At 53.4% G+C, this 20,993-nt stretch overlaps 1 protein-coding gene across 1 annotated transcript in view; it reads left to right on the top strand.

Annotated features, from left to right (window-relative positions):
- HCN4 (hyperpolarization activated cyclic nucleotide gated potassium channel 4) overlaps positions 1-20,993 on the top strand; it is a 104,568-nt gene that overhangs the window by 70,563 nt on the left and 13,012 nt on the right. Inside the window, exons 4-7 of the mRNA XM_066558965.1 lie at positions 2,376-2,594; positions 16,411-16,557; positions 17,692-17,932; positions 19,536-19,700. Of these exons, the coding sequence (XP_066415062.1) occupies positions 2,376-2,594; positions 16,411-16,557; positions 17,692-17,932; positions 19,536-19,700 (772 nt within the window). The remainder of the gene's footprint in view (positions 1-2,375; positions 2,595-16,410; positions 16,558-17,691; positions 17,933-19,535; positions 19,701-20,993) is intronic.

Raw genomic sequence — 20,993 nt, 5'->3', positions numbered from 1 at the left:
CAGAGCACAAGTGGCTCTGGAAAATGCCACAAAACCTGGGATTGGAAACCAAAAATGCCACAAAACCTGGGGGTGGAAACAAAAAATGCCACAAAACCTAGGATTGGAAACCAAAAATGCCACAAAACCCGGGGGTTGGAAACTAAAAATGCCACAAAACCTGGGGGTGGAAACCAAAAATTGCCACAAAACCTGGGGGTGGAAACCAAAAATGCCACAAAACCTGCAGTCACCCAGCACTTCTTGGCCAGGCTCAGAGCCCAGCCTTGAGGCAGAGGAGCAGGAGGGGTCACTCCTTTGGCCTCACACCTCTGGCAGCTCCTGTGGCCAGACCCTTCCTGTGCCCTGGCCAGGGGACAAACTCCCTGTGCCCTGTCCTGTCCTGTGTGCAGCTCCTTTGGGCTCCTCACACATGAGCCAAGGGCACAGCCAGCAGCACTCACCAATGGCCACTTTGTCTCTGGCCCCTCTCTCTTGGCTGCAGGGTGGTTTTTCCAGGTTCCTGCTCTGTTGGGAGGTGAGCCCAGACAGGCTGGCACCAGCAGCAGGAGCAGTCCCTGCTGGGCTGTGGCTGTGCCACTGCTCCCTTGTCAGCTCTGCTGTCACTTGTGTGGCTTTGCCCTTCTTGCTGCAGTGGGAATCAGGCCTGGCTTGCATAATGAAACTGAATCTGGCCAGGTAATGCTCTCAGCTGCCTTTGTCCATGTGCTTATCTTCTAACCCAGCATCAGCCCTGGGCAGAGGTTCTAGCCCTGTGCCCAGCTCCCAGCCAGCTCTGTCACTGTTTGCTCCCTGTAAGGTCCATGAGAAGTTTCCATGGGCATCAGTGGCACTGAGAGCTGCCTGCAGGGAGGTCATCAGCCATCCCCATGACTGTGATGAGACACCTCCAGGAGGTGCCCAGTGAGCTCCAGAGCTCCCAGCACTGCTGGCCACTGGTGCTCTGGATGGAGGTCACAGGAGAACTCCTTGTTTATTGGCAAGCCAGCAGCAGCCTATGCAGTGACCTTCCAGGCTGCCACAGCACCTGTGTCTGCAGAGCTCCATCCATAACCTTGGTCCCTTCCAGGAACAGGGATCAGCTGAGCAATGCCCAGTGCTGTCAGCCCAGCAGAGGCATTTTCACATCCTTGTAGGAGCCATGTGTGATGCCAGAGCAGTTACTTGCCAAGGTTTCACAGCAAGAACTTGCTGGCAGATAATACTCACAGGATGGCAAATGCACCTCGAGCTGTTCCATGAGCTCAGGCTAAGCCTGAGTGCTGTCCCACCAGGAACCTTGTGCTGGTTTTTCTCTCTGTGCCATGCTGAGGTGCTGCCTGTGTGAGCTGCAGTGGAGAGCACAAGGTGTCTCAGCACTCTCTCCTGGCAGGATGTTGCTGCTCTCAAATGAAACCATTTGTAGTTCCTCAGCTCTCTGAAAAACCCCAGTTTTGCACTGAGAAGAACTTGCTGTCCAGACATTACCAACTTCATTTTCTGCCCTTCTCATCTCTCCAGTTAATGACCAGAGACCCTGGCCATTTCCTAAATTGCTGGGCAGTGATTTTCCTCACTCTCAGGTCCTGCTGCTGGCGGCCTTGCTCAGGCTCTCTGTTTCAGTTCTCAGTTCAAGTCCATTTCCCAGGGGTGGAAATGATTTGCTTCAGTTCCCTCTCCCACTTGTGGGTCATCTGGGTTTATCCCAGGTTACCAGCGGGGTACACTGGCTGCCTTCCCTGCTGGAAAAAGCACATGGAGTCTCTAAAAACCAGGGCCAAAATGGTGATCTCAGATCTGGGATCTGGGCTTATTTTTCCAAATGGACTGAGCTGGGCTTGTGGGGCCGTGAGGGCTCTGAAATTAAATTTCTTGTGTAACAAAGAGTAAATTTCTTGTGTTGAGGTGCCTCCAGCAGGGATTTTTGGGTGCAGTTGAGGGCATTGAGGTGTAGGGTATTAGTGAGGGATACAGGAGTTATGGGGGCTCTGAGGGCATTGAGGTGTACGGGGCTCTGTGAGGGATACAGGAGTTATGGGGCTATGGGGGCATTGAGGTGTAGGGGCTCTGTGAGGGATATGGGAGTTATGGGGGCTCTGAGGGCATTGAAGTGTAGGGTCTCAGAGATCTGGGAGTTATGGGGCTATGGGGGCATTGAGATGTAGGGGCTTAGTGAGGGATATGGGAGTTATGGGGGCTCTGAGGGATTTGGGGCTTGAGACTCCATATCCCTCCTTGCTTTCAAAGACCCCCCATCCCTCCAAGCTACCTAAGAATTATATTTCCTGTGTAACACATCAAAGTGCCTCCAACAGGGATTTTGGGGTGCAGTGCCAGGGGTGCTTTCCTGCCCCCTAGCCCTGTCACCGTGCTGAAGCTGTGGCCTGTCCCTGCAGAACGACTCCTGGGGGAAGCAGTACTCGTACGCCCTGTTCAAGGCCATGAGCCACATGCTGTGCATCGGCTACGGGCAGCAGGCGCCGGTGGGGATGTCGGACGTGTGGCTCACCATGCTCAGCATGATCGTGGGGGCCACCTGCTACGCCATGTTCATCGGCCACGCCACCGCCCTCATCCAGTCCCTGGACTCCTCGCGCCGCCAGTACCAGGAGAAGGTAAGGACAGCCCTGCTGGGGTGGGCTGCTCGCTGTGCTCTCTGGGGGGAGCACAGGGTGGTCTCTGTGCTCTCTGGGGGGAGCCCAGGGTGCTTGCAGTGCTCTCGGGGGGGAGCCCAGGGTGGTCTCTGTGCTCTCTGGGGGGAGCCCAGGGTGGTCTCTGTGCTATCCAGAGGGAGGATGGGGTGGTCTCTGTGCTGTCTGGAGGGAGGATAGGGTGGTCCCTGTGCTGTCTGGGGAGAGCCCATGGGGTGGTCTCTGTGATATCCAGAGGGAGCCCAGGGTGGTTCCCGTGCTGTGAGGAGGGAGCCTGGGGTGGTTTCCTTGCTGTGTGGGGGGAGGCTGGGGTGGTCTCTCTGCTGTCTAGAGGGAGCCCAGGGTGGTCTCTGTGATATCTGGAAGGAGGCCAGGCTGGTCTCTGTGCTGTCCAGAGGGAGCCCAGGGTGGTCTCTGTGATATCTGGAAGGAGGCCAGGCTGGTCTCTGTGCTGTCCAGAGGGAGGATGGGGTGGTCTCTGTGCTGTCCAGAGGGAGGATGGGGTGGTCTCTGTGCTGCCCGGTGTGGTCTCTGTGCTGCCCAGAGGGAGCCTGGGGTGGTCTCTGTGCTGTCCAGAGGGAGGATGGGTGGTCTCTGTGCTGCCCAGAGGGAGCCTGGGGTGGTCTCTGTGCTGCCCGGGGTGGTCTCTGTGCTGCCTAGAGGGAGGATGGGGTGGTCTCTATGCTGCCCAGGGTGGTCTCTGTGCTGTCCAGAGGGAGGATGGGGTGGTCTCTGTGCTGCCCGGGGTGGTCTCTGTGATATCCACAGGCAGCCCAGAGTGGTTTCCTTGCTGTGAGGAGGGAGCCAGCACTGTCAGTGTGAGAGGCCAGGGCGCTGTTCCATTCCCCCTCATCCCCATCCATCCACTCCCACACCCCTCAGGAGGAAACAGCAGCAGGATCAGTTTACAGCAGGGCAGGGAGATGGTTGTTGTTGTCTCTGCCTGTCATTGTACACCAACGTTATCAATGTCACCAGTACCTAAAATTTTAAGTCACTTCTTCCTTTCCCACATCTTGTTTCAAACCCCAAGTGAATGTTCCAGAATGTGCAGCTTTTGTTTAGCAAGTGCTCTCTTTGAAAGTATCCAGATTATTCACTCCAGTGCTCTGAGTGAAGCTGCAGAACAGCCCCCAAAGCCCAGATCAAGGCTCAGAGCTCAGAGCATTAATTCCCAGGTAGCTGTGGAATTAATGGCACCATTGTTGGACTGCAGAATGGAGGGCACAGCCAGAAATGTGACATCTGATCAGACTGCCACAGTCACTGAATCTGGGAGCTGGGCAGGGCATCCAAAAAATGCAGCTGCCCTCAGTTATGGGGCTGGGGAGGTTTTATGGTCAGGGTCTTGTGGGTCTTTGAGCTGGAGATTAGGAAGAGGAATTGTTCCTATTCTGACCCTGCCAGGTGCAGTTTAGTGAGAGGGGAGCTGTGACTCAAATGGGGAAAATGTGACCAGCAGGCCCTGCTCAGGTGAATTTTAAGTTCAGGGAGGAGGTGGGATGACCTTGGAACAGGTTTGAGACACAGGAATTCCAAAGGGAGAAGAGCAGGGCAGAGAGGGAGAGCAAAGGAGACCAGAGGTTGACTCATGCTTGGAGCATAGGGAAGATCCCAAACCACAGCTAGAGCTAAAGGAGGGGGAATGCCCAGGAGAAGAGTGTGGGGGCCTGGCATGCATCCAGAGCATCCAGAGTTTTAGCTCTGTGTCACAGCTGAGCCAGGCTGATCCCCACAGAGAGCAGGGCACGCCGAAGAGAAGGACACTGCAGCACTGGGAGTGCAGGCTGATCAAATCTCAGGATGCAGAGTATTTATTCAAATGTGTTTGAAGTAGCACAGAAGTCAAGGACTGATCTGCAAAGCCAACCACTTGGGCAGCCTGGCACAGCCAGCCCTGCACCTGCAGCACTGGGCACTCCAGGCTCTGCCTCCAGCCTGTGCTCACACAAGGGCACAGCTTGACCCTGGCACTTGGATCCCAGGCAGAGCTCAGGGAAATCAGTGCCCAGGAAGGCAGCAGGGACTGCAGAGGGGGTGGCAGGGACAGTGAGGAGTGTGAAAGCCTCATTAGAACGTGGGGATGTGAGTGAGAGGGTTAACAGACCCAGGAGAGGAGCTCTGACAGAGGGGAGAGGGTTGAACCAAGGGTGTATTTCCTGTGGCAGGTTCATCTCCCAAGTTATCCTGCGAAGATCAAAGCCTCAGGGATTGAGTGCATTCATTTTCCTCTTGCAAATGGGACAAGTGATGGCCTAAAAACAAATATGTATTTACTTTGTGCATTCCTTAGCACTTGAATAGCCATGATTAAAATGAGGCTGCTGCGTGATTTGCAGCCCTGCAACTCAATTTAGTTCAGTCCTCCTGGGACAAAGTGTCTGCTGAAGCAGATTAGACAGAGAATCTCAACAAGTTTGGAGGTTGAGTGGTAGAAGCCAGCAGCAATTGAGAGACCTCTGTTGGGCACCCTGTGGGCTCTGCCTGTCCCTCAGCAGAGCCCAGCCTGCAGGGGCCTGGGGAGCTGTGCTGGGAGTGGCCAAGGAAAGGGACACCGTGGAGAGGGAGAGGAACAGCACAAACACAAACGGGAGAGCAGGTTACAGCTGGAACTGCCCTGGGAGGCTCTGCTGTGCAGGACTCTCAGGACAAGGTTCAGGAGTGGGGTTTTGGGGAGGTTTCAGATTGTCCAGACTTCTGCCAACCCACTGGTTCTTCCCTTGGATAAGCAGGGCTTTGGAAAAGAGGAATAAAAGCCAAGCTGTGCTGTCTGTTGGCTTCAGGAGCAGGCTTGTCTCACTCTGCCTTGGATTCTCTGAACACTGGGATATTCAATCCCTCTCCTGTCAGAATCTCCTCCTGGACCTCTCACTTCATGCTGTGCTGGTTGTGCAAGGCAGGGCTGGGTGGATCCATGGGGAATTCAGAGGGAATGGCCCCCTCCAAGCCAGGGAGGTGCTGAGGTTCCTGGGTACCTGTCCCCTGTGGCACAGAGCCCTCCCAGCACATGCAGGGGGCACAGCCATGGTGCAGGGCCAGCCCTGGCCCTCCAGATGGGAGCAGCTCTTTGGATGGGGCTCTCTGAAGGGACTGTTTGACCTCCAGCCCCAGAGGCAAAGTGAGGGCCCTGTCTGTCCCATCAGAGTTTCCCATGGTCACAGAGTCAGCAGCAGGGTCAGGAGCTGATCTTCCCTCTTAACCTCACCTGGAGTTTAACTCCACAATATCCTGGCATGTTTCCTGCACATGAGACACCACCACCACAGCTCCTTCCCGAGGGATTCTGGCAGAACAACATCCCCAGGTGCTGTTGAGCACTGTGGTGTTGTACCTGAATGGATGTGACAGCTCTGACCAAGAGCTGAGCCTGTTCTCACCCAGGGCTCCCTGGCCCTGTGCTCAGCTGGGCACACCTTCCTGGCTCCCCAGAGCCTCATCTCTTCTCCCACATTCATTTTCTGTCACATCAGTGGGTTGAAAGAGATTATTTTTGAGCCCATGAGTGCCAGAGCTGGTGCAGGTGCAGGTGAAGGGGGTCAAGGACAGGAGCAGGGGTACAGGACCCTCTGCAGCTGTTCATGGATCAGCTCCAGCCTTTATTCATCACTGGCTGCAGAATTCCCCCCCCCAGGCTCACATCAGAGGGAGAGTGTTCCCTGCCCAGGAGAGGAATAAGCTAGCCAGATATGCCTGTTATTTTCATGCTTTTTGCAGGTTCTCCTAATAATTTCTTTCCCTAATCCTGCAGCTCAGCTGGATTAGTATTTCTGTCAAGTCACCCTCTCCTCCTCCCCAGGGCTCTGTAACCTTGAGGGTGGGGAGGGTGATGGTGCTGCTCTCTGCAGCTCCTTGGAGCAGGGCAGGGATGCTCAGCCCCCATTGTGAGAAATGATGCTCACTTCCAAAAATTGAAAAGGTTTATTAAAACCTGATCAAAAATACAACAGAAGACTGAATAGAGAAAATATTACAGCACCAGGAGCAGAGGATTTTTCCCACCATGTGCTCATCCACACAATGGAGGTTTTGCCTTTTAACCCTTTAGTTCCCCCAGAGTTCTGTCCATCTGCCCAGTGGTGGAGATCCCTTCCTGACATCTTGATTGGAGCTCAGGAGCTGCCACAGTAAGGAGCTGACCCTCCCAAATGTCCCAACCCAGGCCACCCCTGATAACAACACAAGGGGAGTGAAATTTAACTATAAATATGTAAAACTTCTCTTAACACATGTACATGATATTTACCTTTTAATTGTGAGAGTCAGCCATGGCATCACTCATCTGTCCCAATCAGGGTCACTCTCCCATCCCAGTGGGTGCAGGGAGGCTCAGCTCCCCAGAACACCCAGAGCAGGGACTGCTGCTGATGCCTTGTGCAGGCTGACCTAGAACAGAGACTAGACTGAGCTAAAGAATAAAGGAGGGATTTATTAAAAGGATATCCTCAATGGATCCACCTTGGGCAGCACAACCCAAAATGGCCACAAAATGGACCACAGGTCATGGGGTCTCAGACTTTTATAAGTTTTGGTCTATTTGCATATTGGAGTTAATTGTCCAATTCCAGCTCCAGCCCATGCAGTCCCATCCTTCTTGTTTTCTCTCTTCAGCCCATGTTGTTTATGCCCTTGGGCCTGAGATTTGGATCCTTTGTCCTTGGTCCCCAGCTGGAGCAGGAATTGTTTTGTCTCCCTGCTCTGTGCAGAGCTCACCATCCCCTAACATGAAGCCCAGACCCACCCACTAAAGCAGCACAGAATCTAAAAAATATAAACCCCAAAGCCTGAGGCATCACTGAGAGGCAGGGCTTGCTGCTGTCAGCACTGCAGAGCCCACTGAAGCCCCAGTCTCTCCTTCCAGAGCCTCCTCTCCCCTCAGGATCTGCTCTCCCCACTCCTCCTCCTCCCTGAGCAGTCCATGCAGTGCCTCTTGTTCTTAAAATACCTCTTGGCTCTGGGTAGGGCCTTGCACTTTCCCTTGTCACTGGGCTCTTCACAGCCTCTTTGCCTGGGCTCCCCCAGCCCAGGGCAGCTTCACAGTGGCACCCCAATAATGCTCCTGTGGAAATCCTCATGTTCAAGGGTTCCTTTTGTTTTTAAAGCAGAACTTTCAAGCATGGCCAAGGTCTTTACCATATTTAGATCAGAAGTGTTACCCAGCAGTGTCTCTGCAGCAGGATTGCAGGGGGACACTGAAGAGGGAATCACTTCAGAAGCCCTGCAGAGCACTGCCAGCACCCCTCAGCTCACACCTCTGCACAGCCCACAGCTGATCCCTGCTCTGCCTGTCCAAGCACTTCATTGTGCAGCTGGAACATTTCAGCCCTTCTCTCAGCACCCTGAACTCAGCAAAGAGAAACTGGGGAAGGTTTAGTCATGGCAAAGGCTGAAATAAAACAACTGGAATGTTCTATCCCCATTGGGGATGCTGGACTAGGATTTGTTGGGGGAAAATCCAGACAGTGCCCTTGGCCTGCCCACTGCTCTGAGAGGTGGGGACCTGTCCTGGGGCTCAGGCAGTCCTTGCTCCTTCTTGGACACCAGTCTAATAATAGTAAAAGAATAGTTTTAGTTTAACAGTAAAATAATAGTTTTATTAGCAACAAGTTTAAAGAGTGATTTGGGCTTTTTTATGGTCCATGAGGAAACAGTGGAACTCGCAGCTCCAGGGTGCTGCAGAGTTCCAGAGTCCCATTAACCTCAGAATATTTAGACAAATTGACTGGAGGAAAACCTTTCAGGTGTTGCTGAGTGCCCAGATGCAGATCCAGCCCCTGGCCTGGGAATCCCAGATCTGCTTTGTCAGTGGGCAGGAGCTGGAGTCCCTCCCTGTGCAGGGAACTGGGGGCACAGATCCTTCCTGGATTATCCCATAAGCTTGGCACCGTGCCCACAGAGCTCATTAACCCTTTGCTGGAGCTGTGGTGGGCACAGACACACTGTGGTGGCTCTGGCAGCTGCTCTGGGAGCCTGCAGTGGGCACACACTGCCACAGCTCCCTGCCACTGAGCTGCCAGGGGGAGCTTCACATGCTCTGCCACTCTGGGCAGGGTTGGAAGTGACACTCCTGAGAGGATTGGTCAGCAGGAAGTTCCCAGGGATTGTCCCCACATTCCCTGAGCTCACAGGCATTCTGGAGGAGTCTCCTCCTGAGCCAGCACCCAGGGTGGAGGTCAGGGGAGCTGCAGAGCTCATTCACTCCTTGGGTAATGTGTGTGAAGGAGAGGGCAGGGAGTGCAGCACTCCAGAAATTAAAGGTGTTTGCAGCACTTAATCAAACGCAAAATGTAATCAAATTTCCTAATTGGAAAAAGTTTGGAGAGCCTGGCTTTATCCTGTCATGCCAGCACTGGGTTTTTGTTCCCTCTGTACAGAGATGGCCTGAGCACTGCTGTGTCCCACACTACTGTCAATCAAAGCAGCCTGGGCTGATAACAAGGCTGATAAATGATGGCTCCAGTGATTGTGTCAGGGCTTTTCTGCAGTCAGGGGGTTCTGCCTGCTTTGCAGAGCCAAAAGAATGCAAGAAACAGGTAATGGTGTGTTCATGTCAGCCAGAAACTCAGAAATTGTGTCAGTTGGTTTAGGTTTGTTTAATCCTGTCCCTGAAAGAATTCTGGCTTGGTTATAAAACAGAAATGTTTCAGAATGTCTTGAGGTGCAAACTGCCTTAACCAGACCAGGGTTGAGCAGTTCCTGCTCTTGCAGGAGGATATGTCTTAAACTGGTGGATTTAAACTTAGTTTAATGGTTGACCCATTCCTGAGAGCAGGCTCACTCTGAGGCTGTAAAACATGGCAGAAACAGTGGGGTACCAGCTCAGATTGTGACATCTCCACCCTGGGCCTGGGAGGCAGACAGGTCCTTCTGTCCTATGACCACCATGTGGCACCTGCCTGTGTTGTCATGGCAAGGGAACATCCCTGCCTTGGCAGCTCTTCCACCCCAGGGAGGGGTTTCAGGCTTCAGTATCAGTTTGGGAATGAATGTTGGCACTGGAGCTGTACACAAATAAATAGATAAATAGATAGATAAATAAATGAATAACTGAAGAGCTGATGCTGCAGCACAGAGCCTCCCCCAGGGCCATCTGTCCTGCTGCTCCCAGCAGTGCTGGTCCCTCACTGCACACAGCCCCTGCTCCCCTGTCCCCATCTCCAGCCTTTGGGGGCACATCTCACCTCATTCCCCCCCTTGTGCTCTTCTGCACAGAGTATTGCTGGTCCCTTTGCCCTGTCCATTCTGGATGTTTGGCTCCAGTGACCTGACATCTCCACAATGTTCTGGGATACTTCTACAGATGAATTGACCATGGCCAGAAGTGCCCTGTGCTGGCCTGGTGCCCTCTGGCAGGAGGTGGCCTCTCCAGCCCAGCCAGGCATTCCCTTCAGGGCCATTCCCAGGGAAACCAGGCTGTTCCATAGCCCTGATGTGAGCTTTGTCCATATTGCATTCCCTTGGCATGCACAGGATTAGACCTTAGACCACAACATTTCATGCACAGGGATTTGTCCCACAGCTCCTGCATTTGCCTTCCTCAGAGCCCTGAGCAGCAGAGATGGTCAGAGGCAAACGGGTTTCATCAGGCTCATTATTGATCCTGCTCAGCCACTGCCACCTCCCAGCTCAGGAATGGGACTGTCCAAAATCCCTGCCTGAACAGGAATGGGACTGTCCAAAATCCCTGCCTGAACAGGAATGGGACTGTCAAAATCCCTGCCTGAACAGGAATGGGACTGTCCAAAATCCCTGCTTGAACAGGAATGGGGTTCTCCAAAATCCCTGCATGAACAGGAATGGGACTGTCCAAAATCCCTGCCTGAACAGGAATGGGACTGTCCAAAATCCCTGCCTAGACAGGAATGGGATTGTCCAAAATCCTGCCTGAACAGGAATGGGACTGTCCAAAATCCCTGCCTGAACAGGAATGGGACTGTCCAAAATCCCTGCCTAGACAGGAATGGGATTGTCCAAAATCCTGCCTGAACAGGAATGGGACTGTCCAAAATCCCTACCTGAACAGGAATGGGGTTCTCCAAAATCCTGCCTGAACAGGAATGGGACTGTCCAGAATCCCTGCCTGAACAGGAATGGGACTGTCCAGAATCCCTGCCTGAACAGGAGCTCATTCTTGGTCCTGCTCAGCCCAGTGCCATCTCCCAGCCCAGTAATGGGATTGCCCAAAATCCCTGCTTGAACAGGAGCTAATGGGACTGAGGGGAGGCAACTCACAGCCATCCCCAGTGCAAGGAGTGTGGACAGGAAGTGGGAGAAAAGCTCCAGGAATTGTCTGAACCACAGCAGGAGATCAGGAGCCTGAGCCTGGGTGAGATAATTCCCCAAGGTACTGTGCAGTAAGGGAAAGTGTTGCAGGTTTCCCAGGAGGTGACACTTAAAAGTCATTTTCTGGTGGAAATCTGACAAAATGAGCACACTGAGCCAGGGCCATGGTACAGGAATCAATGAATGCAGCCTTTGGAAAGGCTCACAACCAGGACATCACACAAAGTTCTTGCAGAATGGAGGGAGCTGCCAGGTTTTTGTCACAGAACTTCTGTTGTTCCTTAAACCCCTCCTGTGACTCCATGAGAATGACCATGAGTAAGCTGTAGGATAGAATAGATCCTGAGGGTAGGAATATGTATGGCTTAAGAGAGAAAAAACTCCAGAAGTCAGCATTTCCTTGGGTTTGATGATTCCTGAGTGCTGGGGAGCTGCACTCTTTGACTCCTAATCAGAGACCAGGGAAAATAAACCAAAGATTGCACTGTGTGCTGTCAGCAGGCTCCATGTGGGGATCCCATGAGCTGATCTTCCCCCTGTGGAGCACTGCTCCCCTTGGAGAGCCCAGCACTGCTCAGGGTGGCTCCTAGGGGTCCTTCCCTGAGCTGAAATGCTCCTCTGGAGCCTCCTGCTCCTTCCACAGGTGCAGCTCTGGTGACGTCTGTGGGCTCCAGATGTGGAGATATTTGTGAGTGGGATTAAACCCAGTGCCACAGTGATCTCAGGCTAATCCTGGAAGGATCCAAGCAGTGCCAGAATCATGGAATGGGCAGGGTTGGAAGGGATCCTCAGGGATCATGGAGCCCTGCACAGGACACCCCAATAATCCCCCCTGTGCTTGGTGGTTTTCACCTTCAGAACTGGGGCAGGGTTGAGCCTGTTCAGTGATTTATCCCTGATGGATATTGAGGGCATGGAAGGAGTTGAAAATACTCAGTTCTTTTTGGGCTGTGAGTGTCAGAGCTTTGGTAGAAAGGAGGGAAAGTGACCAGCTAGAGGAGCAAAAATCCTCAGCTGAATGGTTTCCTTTTGATATATTAATACCTCCTTCAAGGGCTATTTGAGGAAAAACAGACTTAAGAAAATGAGCTGGGATTTAAATGGGCTCGATTGCCTTCAGAGAGATTGAAATAATTCCTAAATGAGTGTTTTTAGTTGAACTCAGAGAGGCCACTAAGCTCTGAGCACAGGTCAGGCTGGGGACAGGGAGACAAGTGGGAGGCTGAGCAGAGAGGAGGAGGAGGGAGGAAGGGAAGGCACTGTCAGGGGGGCCTGGCCATGGCTGGAAGGCAGCAAAGGGACACCAAGTGGCTCTAGAGAGGGCCAGCTGAGCGTGCCATCATCTGCCTGACCCCACAAGAGTGGGGCCTTCAGCAGCTCCAAGGGAAGGGGGAAAACCCCAATGAATCCTCAGTTTCTCAGGCATGGAAAGAAGGGGTTGATGCTTTCAATTCTGACCCCATCTCTGCACAAGGGAGAGCTGAGGGCCCCAAAACCCTCCTGGCTGAGAGGAGGGAGCACCAGCAGAGGCAGGAGAGACAAGATCTCCCTCTCCTTAACCATGACAGAGAATGATGGTTCCTTATTTCACAGCTTGCTTTTATAACCCTGATTTCCATTTGCAATGGGAAGCAGCACCTTTATTTGTGGGGGAGTAAATTTGTCCTGTTTTCCCTGGGAGCCTTATCTGGGGACAGCGGTGACAGGGGACTTGGACAAGCCCTGGGGACACTGCAGAGCAGTAATTTATTGCTCTTTGTTGCAAAGCCATAAATCCATGTTCAGTGGTGAATAAGCAGAGTCCCAGTCACCCCATCCAGCCCGTGCTGGTGCATTTTTGGAGCGTGGGGATGTTTTTCCCAAGGAGCAAAGGGCAGTTAAGATGGACAGCAAGTGCCAGTGGAGCAGAGGACAGGGACACAGGGGCAGGTGGCTGCAGCAGGTGAGGAGAGGCTCCTGGTGACACTGGTCACTGCTCCAGCTCAATCACTGCACTAAAGCTGACAGCCTAAGGGGATATTTTTGGCAAATCATTTATTCAACAAAAATGCAGCATTAAAGCAAGCAGAGCTCTTGGTGGATTTTAGATGAATTTAATAAACCTGAGTCAGCAGAAGCTCGTGCCTCATGATTTCCCTTTCCCTGGTGAGAGTCCCACACATCCTGTGCCGGGTTTGCCAGGTCCCATGGCTGTCTCAGGCTGCAGTGCCTCTCCAGTGGCAGGAGACATCAAAACCCCTGAAACCTTCTGCTTGGAGCACCATAACCTCCAAAACTCTCTCTGGGTGAGTTGCCCACAAGGGAGCTGCTGTCCTCCACTCTGCTGCTGCTTTCCGCTTCCTTTCCTGCCTCATTTCCTTGGGGCACCCAGCACATCCTGTCCTGCCACAGCCATCCCTGCAGAGCCTGAGCCACACAGGTGACAAAGGCCCAGTGGGACGTGGGGACTCCTTTGCCTTTGGCCAGGCTGGAGGGATCAGGAGCATTTCCAGGCAGTTGCTGTGCTTTGGGAATGCCAGGAAGCCCCGAGTGTCCCCTCTGCCACCTTGGCTCTTTGGAGTGATGCCCTCTCGTGCATGGTGGCAGTGCCAGCACAGGCTGTCCCTGGAGCAGGGCCTGGGGCTGCAACGAGCACAACTTCACTAATCAGGCTCTCCTGCACTAAAGGGACATTCAGGGACACATTTATGAGGGAGAAGAAGGGAAATAGGGCTGGGAAAGGAGCAGCACAGTCCTTTTGTCAGCAGTTAGTGCAGTACACACTCAGGATTGTGTCCTGTACTGAGAGGAGCGTGACCATTCCCTGCACACACCTTGTCCTGCAGCACCTGCAGGGCAGCAGGACCCTGGTACAGCCCTGGCCCTTGGGGGAGTGTCCTTAACTCGCAGAAAGCACCATCCATCCCCAAAGCTCTGCCATCAGAGTGTGCCCTGTATTCCACTGGAACTGACACCATGGAAATGTGAAAATGTGGAGGGATTAGGGCGAGTCCTTGGGGCACAGGAGTGAAGAAAAGGGGAAGGAAGTGACGGGAAAGCAAAGGTTCCATCATGGCAGGGTGGGCAGGAGCACAGAGGGGAGAAGCAGAGGCTGGGGACTGCAGCTCCAGCCCAAAAACCAGGGTGTTGATCCAGGTGTGCTCCTCTGCTGTGAGCCCACAGCCAGGGCAGGTCCTGTGCTTGCCCTGCCACAGCCCCTGGGACTGTGACAGCCCTGGAGCCCAGCTGGCCCCTGTCCTGCCATGTGCCATGGAAAAACCTTCCTGGGGTGTGGGTTTGTGATTCACACTAGGTGAGAGTAAAAGGAACAGGCTGCTGCTGTGCCACACTCCAGTTTTTATTCTGGATTCTTCTAAGATCTTGTGAGAGTTCCAAGGGGATACAGTGTTATCTCTGCTGTGGTAGCAGTAGTGGAACAGCTACTGAGTGGGATCTTGAGTAGGCAAGGAGGTAGTAAGTGAGCAGGAAGGGTCTCCAGCATATATAGTATAGGTTAAGTATGATTCTAAACTAATGATTTAATAGAAGGTTTTAGTTTTGCTTTTTTATCCAATCATGCCCTAATTCTAGTGGTCTAAGATTTCACACAACATTACTAGAGTATTACTCAGAACTATCTATGTATTTCTGTCAGTTTTTGTTGTTTATGGGAACACTATAGCTAAAAAATGTGAACAACAGGTTAAGTTTACATTGGGTCTGGGGTAGGGTAACTTTATGGAAATACCACTACTATGGTAGAATTGTGCCTAAGGACAAAAAGGCCTCTGCTCTCTGCTGCAGCTTTTTAGATACTCAAGGCACTTAGTGTAAGTTTCTACTAAAAGCTAAAATCTATGTTTCTATTCCACTTAATGGCTGCATATATCTCAGTTTCTTCATATCTTCATATCTCATATATTAAGATACCTTCATATCTCAGTTTCTCTGGGGTTTCAGTTCAATCCCTGGGTCTGGATTTCTTTCTGGGCCTGTGCCCTGAGGGCCTTGCACCCCAACACTTGGGGGCACTTGGGCTCTCCTGCTCCCACCCTGCACAGCCCTGTTTGCTGGGAGGGCACTCCCAGCCAGGCACTCCTTCCTCAGCCCTGCTCCCACTGGGGCTGTGTCATGGTAATTAGCCCCCAGCCAGGTGATAATTAGCATTGACTCCATGTGTTACAGAAGGCTGATTAATAATAATCTTTATTAAGACACTCATTGCTCTTTTATAGACAGATACAGGTTGACCTAATTGCTCCTCTAGTCCAAACACCATCACCATTGGCTAATTAAGAAACCACAATTGATAAACAAATCTCCATAACACATTCCACATGTTCACAACAACAGGTGCAGCAAGTGAAGATAAGAATTGTTTCTCATACTTTTCTCTGATCTTCTCACAGCCTTTCCCAGGACAGTGCCTGGGGAAGTTGTGTTTCTCTCTCTCTGTCCAGAGAGTTGGTGCCACAGGGCTGTGTGGAGGGGAGCACAGGCTGCTCAGCACCCAGGCAGTGAGCACAGGGCACCCAGCTGAGGATCAGTTTAAGATTAAACCACGGGGCAGCCATTTGGGGAACACTCCCCATGGATGGAACAGGGCCTCCCTGCTGCTGCAGGGCAGGGGGCAGGGCCACTATGTGCTGCCCATGAGTTGGTGACATGTCCTGGTGGCCTCATCTCTCCCTGCTCAGTACAAACAGGTGGAGCAGTACCTGTCCTTCCTCTGCTGCAGGGGAAGGGAGCAGGGTCAGCACAGGCTGCCCATGAGTTTGTGACATGTCCTGGTGGCCTCATGTCTCCTTGCTCAGTACAAACAGGAGGAGCAGTACCTGTCCTTCCTCTGCTGCAGGGGAAACCAGCACAGGCTGTCCATAAGTTGGACATGTCCTGGTAACTGGTGGCCCTCGTGTGTCCCTGCTCATTACAAACAAGTGGAGCAGTACCTGTCCTTCCACTGCTGAAGGGGAAGCCAGCACAGGCTGCCCATGAGTTTGTGACATGTCCTGGTACCAGCTCATTGACACTGTGTGTCCCTGCTCAGTACAAACAGGAGGAGCAGTACCTGTCCTTCCTCTGCTGCAGGGGAAGGGAGCAGGGCCAGTATGTGCTGCCCATGAGTTTGTGACATGTCATTGACACTGTGTGTCCCTGCTCAGTACAAACAAGTGGAGCAGTACCTGTCCTTTCTCTGCTGCAGGGGAAGCCAGCACAGGCTGCCCATGAGTTTGTGACATGTCCTGGTAACTGGTGGCCTTGTGTGTCCCTGCTCATTACAAACAAATGGAGCAGTACCTGTCCTTCCACTGCTGCAGGGGCAAGGGAGCAGGGCCAGCACAGGCTGTCCATGAGTTTGTGACATGTCCTGGTACCAGCTCATTGACACTGTGTGTACCTGCTCAGTACAAACAGGAGGAGCAGTACCTGTCCTTCCTCTGCTGCAGGGGCAGGGAGCAGGGCCAGTATGTGCTGCCCATGAGTTTGTGACATGTCATTGACACTGTGTGTCCCTGCTCAGTACAAACAGGTGGAGCAGTACATGTCCTTCCACAAGCTGCCCGCCGACATGCGGCAGCGCATCCACGACTACTACGAGCACCGCTACCAGGGCAAGATGTTCGATGAGGAGAGCATCCTGGGGGAGCTGAGCGAGCCCCTGCGGGAGGTAAGAGGGCAGCCATGGGCAGGGCACGTCCCCAGCACCTCTGGCAGCTCTGGAGCTCCTGGGCCAGGGGCTCAGGAAGCTCCCACCTCTTGTGTTTGGTTAAAACTTGGCATGGAGTGCTGGCATCATCCATGCCCTACCCAACCGGGGGGTCACAGGAAGAAGGAGCCTTCAGAGAAGCTCCCTTTCCTTCCCAGCTGAAGCCTGGCAATGCAGGTTGTCCCTGGGATGTCACCAGTGTGTCACCCACCAGCTCTAGAAGGGGCCTGCCTTCTGTCTTTGTCTCCCAGCAATGTCCCTCCATGGGAGAGAGAAGAGCTGAGCAAGTGCCAGCCAGGATTTAAAACTAGTTTTGCTGAAGTCTCAAAGGACACCCCTCTGAAAACCCCCATGGGGGGACACAGATGCTTCCCCAGCTCTCTCTCTTCCCGCTCCAGTTATCCCTGTTCCCATTGAGTGCTGTGCTGGGTGATGAGCTCAGTACCACATCCTGAGTGGGGGCTGCTGGGACACAGAGCAGCTCCTGAGCTGTCACCCCTGCGAGTGAGACAGAGCCCCAGGGGAGGCCCAGCCTGGCTGTGGTGACAGCTGAGCAGCTGAGCTGGGCTTTCTGCAGCCAGGGTTGGTGATCCAGCCTCTGCCCAGTGCCTGGTGAGCACCACTCTCTCCTCTCCTGACACTGTCCCCATCTGCCTGGGATCATTCTCCTCCTGGGCACATTTGTGCTGTTTTACAGCTCATTGACAAGCAAGGGCAGCAGAGAACCAGGGGCTGCCAAGGTGAGTTATGACACCTGCCCAGAGAGAAGCCCTGGGCTTTGTCAGACAGCATTTCACTGCTCTGTGCTCCCTCACAGCCCAAGGTTTCCTGCAGAAACAGGAATGCTGTGTGTGTTTGGGAAGTTTGAGTGTTGTCCCTTCTCAGGGGAGGCAGAGGGATGAAGGCAGTGAGCGTGGTGCTGGCTCCAGCACTGCTCTGAGCATCCAGAGCCCATCCAGCCAGACCAAGGCACGGCTACTTTATCCCACTTTAAATGCACAGGTCAGGTGGGGATCTTCACAGGTCATTAGGTGTTGACTAACATATGTGCATCCTCTCCTCTTCCTCTCTCTCCTCTACACCCCACCTGCTCAGGAAATCATCAACTTCAACTGCCGCAAGCTGGTGGCCTCCATGCCCCTGTTTGCCAACGCAGACCCCAACTTTGTGACGTCCATGCTGACCAAGCTGAAATTTGAGGTGTTCCAGCCCGGGGACTACATCATCCGGGAGGGCACCATCGGCAAGAAGATGTACTTCATCCAGCACGGCGTGGTCAGCGTGCTCACCAAGGGCAACAAGGAGACCAAGCTGGCTGATGGCTCCTACTTTGGAGGTGTGTGCTGCTCACTGAGCCTCCACAGGCACAGGGCTGCTATGCTCAGCCATTCCTGGATCCACGTGGGACTGACCCCAGCACCTCCTTCTCCATCTCTGGGCAGCTTCCCAGACAGGGGATGTGTCGCTGGCTGGGGGCTGTGTACAAATCACAGACAGGATGGGACTGCTAGGAACGTGCCTTGAGCTGTTTTATTTTCCAGCATCACTCTCATTACATGGTTATGACAATGGGAAGATGCCAGCAGCTCACATCCCAGGCATGTTTTTGGCCTGTCAGTTCTGCACAGTCATGGAGATTGGGTTCTTCTCTAGAACCTGCTTTTGTCCTGTTGATGTTGGGTATCACTGGCTGGGGTCTCTGTACAAATCACAGACAGGATGGGACTGCTAGGAACGTGCTTTGAGCTGTTTTAATTTCCAGCATCAGCCTCATTACATGGTTATGACAATGGGAAGATGCTGGCAGCTCACATCCCAGGCAGCAGACAGGCAGGTTGCAGGACAAGCTCTGAGTGCACCACCTCTGATGATCTGCTATGGGGAGACAGAGCAAAACCTGCCAGGCCTTTCCTCTAAAAAATTCCTATTATGCATTTCCCACACTCGTGGTTCATGTGGAACAACCTGTCTGCACCTCACTTGGGTACAAGGGTTTTGCAGCCTGGCATTTGGAGCTGGAGGGTTGGAGTCAGGATCCCCTGACTGCCAGATGGGATTGAACTTGTCTGTGACATTCCATCACAACTCCTCACACACGTGGCACTGTCTCCTAAGCAGCATTTCCTTGGGAAAGCAGTCTGGGAGGACACTCAGAACCTTGTGGTGCTGCTGGAGCAGGGCTTTGGGGAGCCTCAGCATGAATCCAAGGAAAGGTGCAGGAGGATTGGCACCCGACACCCACAGGGAGCACAGTGCTGTCACTCTGCAGCCCACACCATCTGTCCTGAGGTGCCTGTCTCTGCTGCCCAGGCTCTGTGCAAGCAGTGGGAAAGCAGGATTTGGGAGCTCTCTGTTGGGTGTTCAAGGAGCTGTGGTTGAATTCAGGGCTTTGTGTTCAGTTACCAGCTGAGCACTGAGGAGTGTGTGACAGCAGTGTAAATACACCCTGAGCTGGGAGTGCCACTGATGTGGCTTGCCCTGACAGTGCTCGTGGCATAGACATGAAAATCCTTGAAAACTCTGGAAAGACAAATATTCCAGGTACAGAGATCAAAATTACAGCCAGGCACCAAAGGCACAGATCAGCACAGAGCCTCTCTACAAATCTAGAGACAATTGGCTTCAATGAGAGCACGGCTTGACCTTCTGCTCCCAGTGCCCACAAGGAGCTGGAGAAACACAGCTCCTCCAGTGTGAACACACAATGCTGCCTTTGATAATCCCCCAGAACAAACCTTGTGTGCCTGACTGGACCAGCAGAACCCCTGAGGGCAGCTGTGTGTGGCAGCTGCCCCAAGCGAGCAACGTCGGTGTGCACACAGAATGTGAACTGTGGCTGGCTTTGCTGTGGGAGGGAAGGCTGGGAGGGCACTGCAGGGAGGGTGGCAGGGGTGCTGTGGTGGTGCCCATGCCCTGTCTGAGCCTCTCTCTGCCTGCAGAGATCTGCCTGCTGACCCGTGGCCGGCGCACGGCCAGCGTGCGCGCCGACACCTACTGCCGCCTGTACTCGCTGTCCGTGGACAACTTCAACGAGGTGCTGGAGGAGTACCCCATGATGAGGAGAGCCTTTGAGACTGTGGCTCTGGACAGGCTGGACAGGATTGGTGAGTACAGCGGGGAGAGTCTCCTTCCTTACCTGCTGCCTTGGCAGCCCTTCTCCAGGCTCGGTGCTCAGTTCTGGGAAGCGATGGAGATCCCAGCCTGGCTCTCCTTGTCCAGCTTCAGCTCCCTCAAGGACTCCAATCTAAACCTACTAGGGGTAAGTTTAGGTTGGATTTTAGGGAGAAATCCTTCCCTGTGAGGGTGGGCAGGCCCTGGCACAGGGTGCCCAGAGCAGCTGTGGCTGCTCCTGGATCCCTGAAGTGTCCAAGGCTGGATTGGACACTGGGGCTTGGAGCACACTGGGACAGTGGAAGGTGTCCCTGCCCATGGCAGGGGGCCTGGACTAGATCACCTTTAAGGTCCATTCCAACCCAAACTATTCCGGGATTCTGTGATGGTCACAACTCACAGTGACCCATCCCAGCATGCTCCCTGTCCTGTGGGAGACACAACCTGTGCTGCAAATATCCTTCCCAGGTGTCTCTTCCCCAGTTAAAGACCAGTATAACATTCTTTGGTCACAGCCAGAGGTGTGTAACAGACATGAAGTGACTCATGCAAGGTCATGCAGGAAGGCTGCAGAGCTGAGGAGCATTTTGGAGTCCCAGTCTAACTCCTGCAGCTCCTTGTCCATCCCCTCACAGTGACAGTGCCTGCATTCCCAGTGCTTTCCTCATGGAAAGCTCAGTGGAGCTCTGAGCACAATGCAGAGGGCCAGGAGGGTGGTGAGGGGAGGGGGATAGGGGCTAAGCTGGCATCCCAGCAAGGGGTGCAGTGCCTCTGGGGCTTCTCCTGCCAGGGACATGGGATTCTCTGCATCTCATTACCTGCTGTGGGACGCCTGAGGAAAAGGCTCTGAGCTGAAGACCAGCTTTGGCAAAGGTCAGGCTAATGAGGCCCTGGTGGAAGTGGCAGTAGGCCCAACACTTGGGTTATTTCAGTGAGGCTGTACAAATGACAGAGAAGATGTAAAATCAATGCAGGGATGGGCCAGCTTGGCTTTACCTCAAGTTCTGCAGGTCTGGGTGCTCAGTGCTGCTCAGCTTTCCAGCCTGGTGCTCTCTGGGACTGTGGGATCAGGTGGGCAGAACATCCTGTGCTTCCTGTCCTGTGCTCTGTGCCCCTGCACACGTAACTGAAATCCGTGGAAAATTCTGACCCAGCACAAAGAACCTCACGTGCTTCTTCCCCTGAGAGAGCTCCCGTTCCACAGACAGCTGCAAATGTCAGCATAAGGTCAGAAGGTGACACACAGCAAGTGGAACAACAGGCCCTTTGCTGCAGGGCTCTGCCAC

Source organism: Molothrus aeneus, chromosome 13, assembly GCF_037042795.1.
Source record: "Molothrus aeneus isolate 106 chromosome 13, BPBGC_Maene_1.0, whole genome shotgun sequence".
Lineage (NCBI taxonomy): Eukaryota > Metazoa > Chordata > Aves > Passeriformes > Icteridae > Molothrus > Molothrus aeneus.
This window is presented reverse-complemented; position numbering and strand designations above follow the sequence as displayed.